Below are 10,011 nucleotides of genomic sequence, written 5' to 3' on the forward strand. Positions count from 1 at the left end.
GTAATTTGGTATGTACAAGTATGTACGGACATGCACAGGTATGAACATGCATGTCAATGTGTGATCAGTCCAACTCAACTAATCAAACAGCCATGTATACAAATTGTTGTCAGTTACATCGAGTGATGGTCTAAGTAGGTCGATTCAGATGGGTTGCATATAACCGACTAATCCAGCATCCATCCATTGTCAAACAACCATAATGCACAATACCACCAAGTGTGCAATTACACTCGCACTGATCAGTCGTTGTACAGTATGCATCGGTCAATGTCAAACATATGTGTGTCTGTAACTAAATTGCAGTCCATGACACATCCACACGATCCAACATGACAAATCATGTATTGAGTCCGAGATTGATTCAAAACCTGATCATGGTAAACACAGCATGTTGTTGCATATCAGACTCGATATATCAAGTGACAGTTGCACACTGGCTGATGGTGCACAGCGTATCAGTCACAATACATGCACGGTACTGCATTGCAGTCATTGGATGACAGCCGTTTGCAATGTGATACCGATCGACATACATCAGCATGGTGTGATGTGACCATAATCATGGTGTAATGTGTTGGAGTTGACATTGTGAGTTGACAATCGATACACCATGCACATGACTGGAACATATATATTCGAGTGTGATTTGGTTGGTGTCAGGTTGATCATGCAATCACATCGGTGCAACAAGTGAGCGAGCTGATGGTGATCTGAACCCATTTCAACAACAAGTATTGACAGTCATGGATTTGCTGCATTCAATATGCGTAGCACACCGTTGTTGATTGTTGACTGTGTATGCAAGTCAAGTTACCACCAACCACCAATCAGATCCAGTGCGTACATGACCATTCCTAGAATGACTGTCAAACATATTCGTGTCCAAAAGTTGATTGTGAGTTGGTGGTTTGCAAGCATTACACATAGTAGTATGCTGTTGATGCATCCAATATTTGATTTGGACTAGTAAGTTGTTTCTATCAGATTGATGAATATACAATATTGTGCTAGAAAGTCTTGCATAATATATTCATTATTTGGTATAGCCATACATTATACAATCACCAAACTCATCCATTGCAGTCCACATGTTTGGCTCAACTGCTTTGATGGTGTCAATCAAACCATAGTTTTAAATACCAGTTGAAATCATCAACTAAATGCGAATCAAGTAATCAACTCGAGATCGGCTATGAAAGCTAAAAAACCAGTGAAAGAGTCCAAGAACAAGAACAAGACAATAGTGCAATGACCATTATCAACTCGAATGATTTCATGTCGCATCAGACCATTGAAAATGCAGGTTTAAATGCGGTTTTATCCAGATCTGTACCGAGTTTCATTAAACAACCATGACAACTCTGATTGGTATGGTAAATATCCAATATCAACTTTCATTCAAATGTCTAAAACACCAAAAAATACAAAAACCTGACAAGTTTAAAAACACTTGCAATATTCCATCCATGACAAAACCAGTTCAATTTAAAAAATGGTTTGAAATTTGCATATTTCACTCGACCAAATAAAAAGTTTACATGTGTTGATTGAAATAAACTTAAACAATAGTGTATAGGATAGTTATATGCAAGTACTATATTTATTCAAACATAGTCTGGTGGTGCAATCAATGATGCATTCAGCAACATTTACAACCCATTTCAATTCATGGTAACACTCCAAGAATTGATTGTTGCTCCTTTCATCTGCACAGAAAGATCTGACTCGAACACAAAACCGACGAAAAACTGTTCCGTCTTGGTTGTCACTGGAAACTTTTTCACAAGTGCTTCGGATCCAGAAATACCGTCTGTAAGTATCCTACCACTATCCGGATCAACCGTATTCAAAAGCGATTCCACATTGTCATCCGCATCTGTGACATACAGTCCTAAAAAGTCGCTATAAAGTTGTGATTCAAGCGTGACATCAATTTCAATAGTGATGTTGGATCCAACTGGTGCAGTATAGTATGATCGGATTTCAGTGAGCATTTCGGGACTGTATTGTACTCCGTCGCCAATAACCCATTTACCATTGACCGAGTTCCATCCCTGTGACTTTTTGGTAAATGGCGAGTTGTATATTCCAACCGATTTACTGGTACCATTAAACTCCCATTTGACACCATGTTCAAGTTTAACACGATCTTGTTGTTGTGGAATGCGACTGATATGCTTATGTGTTTTGAGAACCTGTTTGCCGTTGTTTTGGCCAATGATACTGACCCGAGTATTACCAAGATCGTTGATTACAGATGCCAGTTTGAACGAGTGTTGACTTTTTATGTTGCTTTTAAAATCGGCAACTGAAAGTGATTTGCCAGTGTCATCAACAACTGACAGTTGATTGATTCCTTGAACTTCTACATCAATGGTCACGTCACTGCTAGTGGTGTTATAGTTGATAAGTTCAGAAACAAAGTAAAGATTGTTCAGTCCAGTTTTGGCACCCAGTGTTTTGAGCTGATCGGCAATACGGTCAAATTGAGAATTTTCAGTGGATCCAGACAATAGATCCGTCAAACGGGGACGTACAATATAGTCGGATACGACACCAATATCTTCGATCAATTGGCCTTGCTGTTTTCCATTACGTATATTTTGTCGAACTCCGACTGTAAGAACATTGGCATAGCTTTTTCTAGCTGTATTGTCAGTCAGCTCTTTGTAATACGGCATTGGCTTAAAATCAACGGGATTAAACGCAAGTAAAGCTGGGTCAAGCCCAAACATGTCGGCACCACCACCTCCAGTTGTTCCATCTTCGCCAAAAATATGACCAGTTTCGGACGACTGAAGTGCTGCTGAAAACACTTCGCATGCAGAGTAGCACATGGCATTAGTAAATGCACCAACAGGTTTGAGATAGGCTTGACCATACATGTTTGCTTGATTAAATGAGTTTTTGACATGATCCACAGAATACTTGCTACCAGGTGGAGTATTGTACCATGCTGGACCAGAAGTGTCAAACGATTGTGAGCCATTAACCAGAGTGTTGTATGCGACAGAGCTCATCAGATATCTCACCAGCACTGGCTGAAAATCAGGTTTGAAAAGTTGTGGAATGGCACTAGAAAACTGACCACCACCACCTGGGTTTCCACGGATATCAAATAGAATAGCATTGGTGTCTTTGAGTACAGTACTGAGAAGTCTGTGGATTTCACGAACAGCTTCCGCATTCGCTCTCGCACCAGTTTTAAGATTTCTTGGCGAAAAATCCTCCAATTTAATAATACCAAGATTCTTGGATTCGGGTTTCCAGATTCCCCAACTGATAGTCGACACGCCGGCGTTTTGGTACTCAAAAGTATGGTTTTGTGATGGCTGTCCAAGTAAAATCTGATCAATCTTTTGCTTTTTATGATGGTACTGGGATATCATTGATGGAGTTCTGATTTCTTTCCAAGTCTTCAACTGACGTTTGGCTCCAGTATCAGGTGCATCAGCGTCAATTATACTGCTAGAGTTGGTAGGCTGAGGTGTTCCAGGTAGAGTTTTTCCAGAAATTTTGGCATACAATTGACTAGTAATATTCCAGCATGATGACTCAAAACCAACAACCCACGGAGCTTCAATGTCGTACACTTTTCCAGTATCTTTTGATTTGAACCGATATTTGATCGTATCAGTTTCTGGCAAAGGAGTAAAGGCACCAAAACGAGACGTCATGTAGTCAAGAGCACCATGCTGGCCACCATAATCATTGGCACCACCTGTTTTGTCCTGGTTCAAGTTCCGATAGTCAGCAAACGGCATACCATCAACAAGAAGTAATTCGTCGCCAGCTTTGATTTGGTCATAGTCCTTTCCAAAAAAAGCACGCAAATCTTGATTCTTTGTGAATCTTTCAAAAACAACGGTTGGTTTCTTGACCATATCTGCATCGCCCTCGATAAATCTGAAAGAAAGGCCAGTTGTGGCACGGAAACAAGAATATGGTCCAGATGGCTCAAAATGGGTATGATGGTCGCGCGCAAGAATAAACGCACTCAAGAGTTCAGTCTGCATCTCAGTATCGGTAAGATTGGATGCATCCAGTTTTGCACGCAGTTTCTTGATGATCGGGAAGGGATCGGCACGCTCACCATAGTGTTTGATTTTAGATTCATAGTTGGACCACAATTTGAAACCATTTTCAACATTGGTCAGCACGACGTTTCGTTGTTCGTCAGTGTATGGCATAAAAACAAATCTGCCAGCATCACGGTGTTCTTTGATAAAGGCCCATGTAGGCATGGATTCTATAATGTATGCCAATTAGTACAGTTTTGAACGATTGCACAATCCAAACATTGATAAACCCAACATAAAATAGACTGATCAACAGATTTGCATACCAGATTTATTTCCTTGAGCATTGACAACGAACGCAACAGAAGCAATGGCTAGTAGTGAAAACTTCATCGTGACTGTAGTATACTATTGAAATGTATTTCGCAAGCGTATCAATACTATACGGATTGAGCTGTTGATTTGTAGCAGTCTGATGATGTTTGATAGTGGCTGACGACTCATTTTTATACCTTGATGGTCTTGACTGGCAATACTAATGCTTGGTATTTTTGCATCTATATGCTTTGCTCTTACTAAGATGCTTGATATTGAGCAAGATAACGAAATCGAGGTATATATTCAGAACAAATAAAGCAACGAATTTGTAGATTAACCAATCTATCCATATTATCACACATGCCATATCAATTGTATTTTACTATCCAACACAACATCCAACTCAAACTGCTGTGAATCCAGTTCAATCAATATGATGATTAATGGTGTATTGACATTTGTCAATTGTGCCAGTCCGTATATCAAATATACAGAACATATTGGCTTGTCAATAGATAATCACTTGTCAGCTGCAGCATTGCCAATAATTTATGCTCATTTAATTTAGGGTCTAACACGTGGTGATTGCATAAACCCATTTAATGAACATGCCAATTATTACAATTGTCCGGCTTGCATGCTAATGGATTGCTTGTATACCACTATGGCTGTGTATGTCGTATGTCAGCTATGTCGGATAATTGAACGTAACAAAATGTGCTGTATTTATCCATACACTATCCAATCATCATAATTTGCTTTTTAGTAAATGGTTGTCAAGTATCTTGCTCAATTCTGCCGCTTGATCTGTATTTTTTGAACTGGTTACTTGGCCAGATATGTCATTTCGGGTTGCGAGTGCCAACCTTATGAGTTCTGTTTGGTCAGGGTTATCATGCAATTGATTTGCTGTTTGTGAGCAATGTGTTTGGATGGCAATAATGGTGTTTAAAACAGCCATTGTATAACATGTATTGACTCGAAAGCAAAATGGATCCACAAACTGTCTGGCATGTATTAGGTTTCCTTTGCGTAATATGTTGAACAGTTTGATTCTGATTCCCGGTTGTTTCAAATTGGCAAGTATAAGGCAGCCAATGCTCAGATCATAACTGGACACCAGCATGAATCCAAGTGTCGAATACAGTTTAAAAGACCCCATTTTAAATGATTATGCAGCATCAAGATCTACACTATGCATGGCTTGATCAGCTACTCCTAAACCTGAATAACTATCGTATTTTTGATTGCATTACCAATGTCGTGGACACCATACTCTTGAACCATATCAACATTCATGAATAATCATGTATGCTGTATAACACTGGATTACTATTGACTGAAACAACTTTTATACTCTGTTGTTGTACACGTTGGTTATTGATATATTGCACATGTTGATCTACCAAGTGATTAGTTCAATCCAGTATACTGACGACAAATGGGATCCAATACAAGATAATGAGCATTGACAAATGTAATATTTGACAGTATAACCGAGCCTTTGTGCTTGGACGAGACGAACCACAATATAATCAATAATAATACCAACCAAGATTAACAGATTATACTAGTGTATAAAACAGTGTTGGCTGGATTGAATTGTTGGTTTATTTGTTGATTTACAGTTGTTTTTTGAATGGATTTATTTAAAATAAACTCGGGTATTGAGACATGAAATGATCTCATGTGAACAGGCTGTAATCGTACAAGCATATTCTGGTGGTGTTACAAGTGTGTTGGTCAACTGTTGTATGGCAGTCCCAGTGATGGTGTCAGGGTTGTGTTTGTTACCAATGGTACGCTACCAGCACAAACTCAACTAATCCAACAGCCATGTATACACATTGTTGTCAGTTACATCGAGTGTTTGTTCAAATAGGTCGATTCAAATGGGTTGCATATAACCGACTAATCCAGCATTCATCCATTGTCAAACAACTATAATGCACAATACCACCAAGTGTGCAATTACACCTGCACTGATCAGTCGTTGCACAGTATGCATCGGTCAATGTCAAACATATGTGTGTCTGCAACTAAATTGCAGTCCATGACACATCCACACGATCCAACATGTCAAATCATGTATTGTGAGTCCAAGATTGATCAAAAACCTGATCATGGTAAACACAGCATGTTGTTGCATATCAGACTCGATATATCAAGTGACAGTTGCACACTGGCTGATGGTGCACAGCGTATCAGTCACAATACATGCACGGTACTGCATTGCAGTCATTGGATGATAGTCTGTTGCAATGTGATACCGATCGACATACATTGACATGGTGTGATGTGACCATAATCATAGTGGAATGTGTTGGAGTTGACCTGTTTTGTACCGAGTTGGGTCATGGCTGTCACAAGTTTTATATTGATCCAGATCTGAATGGGTAGTTTATTGACATAAATGTGTACAAATATGCAATATACAATGTGCTGTATTGTATTGGAAATATACAAGTGTCAAAACACAATATCATGCTGACCAAGACTGTAGAATAATCAGATACAATGCATGTAAATTCAGTTTTATTGTAAGCTAAATCAGAAATGCAGTTATAGAATGACAATCGAATGGGTTGGGACCAGACCACACTAGCATTCAAATCAGTTGTATGAATTAATACGTCTGATTTGCCTAAGTGATCTAATTCCACTACCAAATCTGGAAGAAACTGTATGTCTGATGGAACGAGATACAGATGGTATTGCTGGTGATGGTTGCAAACCTTAGTTTTCTTGTTCAGCATCAGCATCAGGATCTTGCTCAGCATCGGGACCTTGTTGTTCAGCATCGGGACCTTGTTGTTCAGCATCGGGACCTTGTTGTTCAGCATCAGGATCTTGTTCAGTATCAGAATCAGAATCATAATCAGAGCTAGGATTTTGAGCAAGTCGCATACTGCCTGTTTGACCAAAGCCCTTCTTGCATGTTTTTTTACTTATTTTTAAAAGGTATTTTTTAACGAGAGATTTTGATACGGTACGGCTAAAATAGTCCTCGAGGTGTTCAGGATCGAAAGGTCCTTTAAAAACAAACTGAACGACCTTTTCTTTGCAATGCTTCAGTTTATTCTTGCAAGATTTCAGTTTGGATTGACACTTTTTAGCCTTTTTTTTAAGATCTTCAAGTTTGGATTTTTCTTTGTAAAGTCGACGCTTATGTCTCTTTGCATTAAGATCATTGCTGTATTTTGAGTTCCTAAGACGAATTTCCTCAGGTCCATTTTCCAAAGCTTGAATGTCTTTCTCCAAAGCCTTTACTAGCTTCTCTTGATCCTCAATTTCAAGATCTATCAATTCGCAATCTTCTTCTTGTTTAGTACATTCATGATTTCTGTTTGAGTAGTTTTTGAGCAATTCCTTCATATCCTTTGAAAATGGAGCATGACGACCAAGGCCTGCGCTGCTTGTATTGGGAGTTTCAGATGGGTTAGACTCGGTACTTGTAGTTGAACTGGGAACAACTGTCGAAGAGACATGGTCTGTACTTGCAGTCGTACTGGGATGAACCGGTTTGGCGATAGTAACTGAGCAAGTAAGCAGGATTGATGATAGTACAGCAACTGATAGTTTCATTTTACTGGTTTGATTAAAAAAGTTGTGGACGATTGTCGTTCAACAGGTTGGGTTTGTATTGTATTTATATCGGCTATTGGATGTATAGTGTTGAAAGCATATTTCTTGGGTAGCCTTCCTAAGGGATTAGTGTTACTGACAGGGTTGGTGCCGATTTGCTATCAGTGTCAAACTTTGAAGGACCTCCCTTTATATGACGATCCGCGATTTTTGTTAAACCGCTGCTTAGTTATGTATTCAAATGTGGCTGATTGATTGTGTAGCTTCTTGCCCTTATTTACCCTAAAAAGGGTCAGTGAGTTACAACCTAAAAATAAGCACAGTCCATGCAAACCTCCAAACCTGTATGCGATTGAGCTGACACAGTTATTAGTTGGTCATCAATGTGTTGTGATATTGTATGATTTGCAATCACAGTTGACTGGCATGATTCAACCACAATGTCACATTGATGATCAGTGACTTGCAACTGTTGTGTTGGCATTGCATGTTGTGATACTATATCAATATCGATTGTCACTATATAGTTGTATCAACCACACATCATGATCATATGTCATGATTGACTCGTATTCTGGATTGATGTACACATTGTATTGTATTGCATCACTCGAACACGAACACGAACTTTGTATGACTCGTTGAGCAACTTGTTCAATAACTCGTTGTATGACTCGTATATACACTGCAATTGGATCCAGTCACTCGACATTACAACACTGTCCACATACAACCTGATTGTGATGGTGGTTGTCAATCTGATTGTCGTGTCGGTGTATATGTCGAGTATGTACATCCGAGTGATCAAGCCATACATGTATATGCACACAATACATACAATACACACCAGTTGCGTTGATCAGCATGTGTCAACTGGTCAATATCGTCAACCTGGTTATACATGCACTTGACATGTACATCTGGACAGTAATCATTGTACAATCCAGACTGTTGTGCAAACCATATATGACCAGTCGTGTCAAGTATCCAATCAAACATCCAGTCATGAATACAACCAGGAATACAAACTCGGGTAGTTCGAGTATCGATCAACAACTGCAATCGATATCAAACTACCATGCACAATTGATTGTAATCCACACCAGTTGTAGTCAATCACACATGTCACATGTCATGGTGTATGTTGATATGTTGCATTTGAATACATGACATGATGGTCAATGTCAATCACACACAACTGGTAATGCATGACCAATGACGGCACTCGACGACTGCAACAATCAACACCAACCATATCAAGTGTGTTGATACATTGCATTAACATTGAATGCAAGATATCAACAGTGTAATATGATATACTGCTGCAAGTATATCATGACGTGTATGTGGTGGTTCAGTCAACCATACACACCATTATCATGCAAACACGATGATCAACAATGCAATAGTATGCTTGACATGATTGTATTGCATCAGTCGACTCTATACGATCATTATATACACCAATGTGTGCATATTGGATACAATGGATACAATGGACACAGTGTCAATATGTGATGGTTGTCGTTGTTGATTGTTGGTTGCGTGATGATCATATTGTTGGCATTGTATATCCAAGTTGTAATACATGACAGTTTAAATCGACGCGATCCAAGACAAATGTGAACATCAACTATACATTGGATCGAGTATTTACAGTGTAGTTTGGTATGTACAAGTATGTACAAGTATGCACAGGTATGTCAATGTGTGATCAGTCAGGTTATTGATACAAGTATTGACACCATCATCAACGAGTCAAATTGATCAAATTGATCAAATTGATCAGATCTGACACCAACACACATGACTGTTGTTGGTATTTGTGTTGCATGTCATGTGTCAATACTACATGTCAAGCAATACTATATTGACACAGTACACATGTATGTCAGAACCATCAATGTGTACAAATATGTAGTATAGAATAAATGTATTGTATTAAAAATGCAAGTGTCAAAACACAATATGATGATGAGCAATACTGTAGAATAATCAGATACAATACATGCAAGTTTAAATGAAAATCCAAGTTTATTGCAAGTTGAATCAGAATGACAGTTGAAGCGGTTGAAACCAGTCCAGA

General features: G+C 38.8%; 2 protein-coding genes across 2 annotated transcripts; both read right to left on the reverse strand.

The window, feature by feature from the left end:
* Positions 1 to 1,664: 1,664 nt before the first annotated feature.
* BATDEDRAFT_27246 (uncharacterized protein) lies at positions 1,665 to 4,415 on the reverse strand (the record flags this gene model as incomplete). Its single annotated transcript, XM_006681355.1, has 2 exons — positions 1,665 to 4,252; positions 4,349 to 4,415. 2 exons carry the CDS (start codon positions 4,413 to 4,415, stop codon positions 1,665 to 1,667), a joined length of 2,655 nt encoding a protein of 884 aa, XP_006681418.1.
* A 2,661-nt stretch (positions 4,416 to 7,076) lies between these two features.
* On the reverse strand, positions 7,077 to 7,925 carry BATDEDRAFT_91188 (uncharacterized protein; the record flags this gene model as incomplete). The annotated part of the gene is made up of 1 exon (XM_006681496.1): positions 7,077 to 7,925. The coding sequence occupies one exon, from the start codon at positions 7,923 to 7,925 to the stop codon at positions 7,077 to 7,079; it is 849 nt and encodes a 282-aa protein (XP_006681559.1).
* Positions 7,926 to 10,011: the final 2,086 nt, after the last annotated feature.

This window comes from Batrachochytrium dendrobatidis (assembly GCF_000203795.2).
Source record: "Batrachochytrium dendrobatidis JAM81 unplaced genomic scaffold BATDEscaffold_12, whole genome shotgun sequence".
NCBI lineage: Eukaryota > Fungi > Chytridiomycota > Chytridiomycetes > Rhizophydiales > Batrachochytrium > Batrachochytrium dendrobatidis.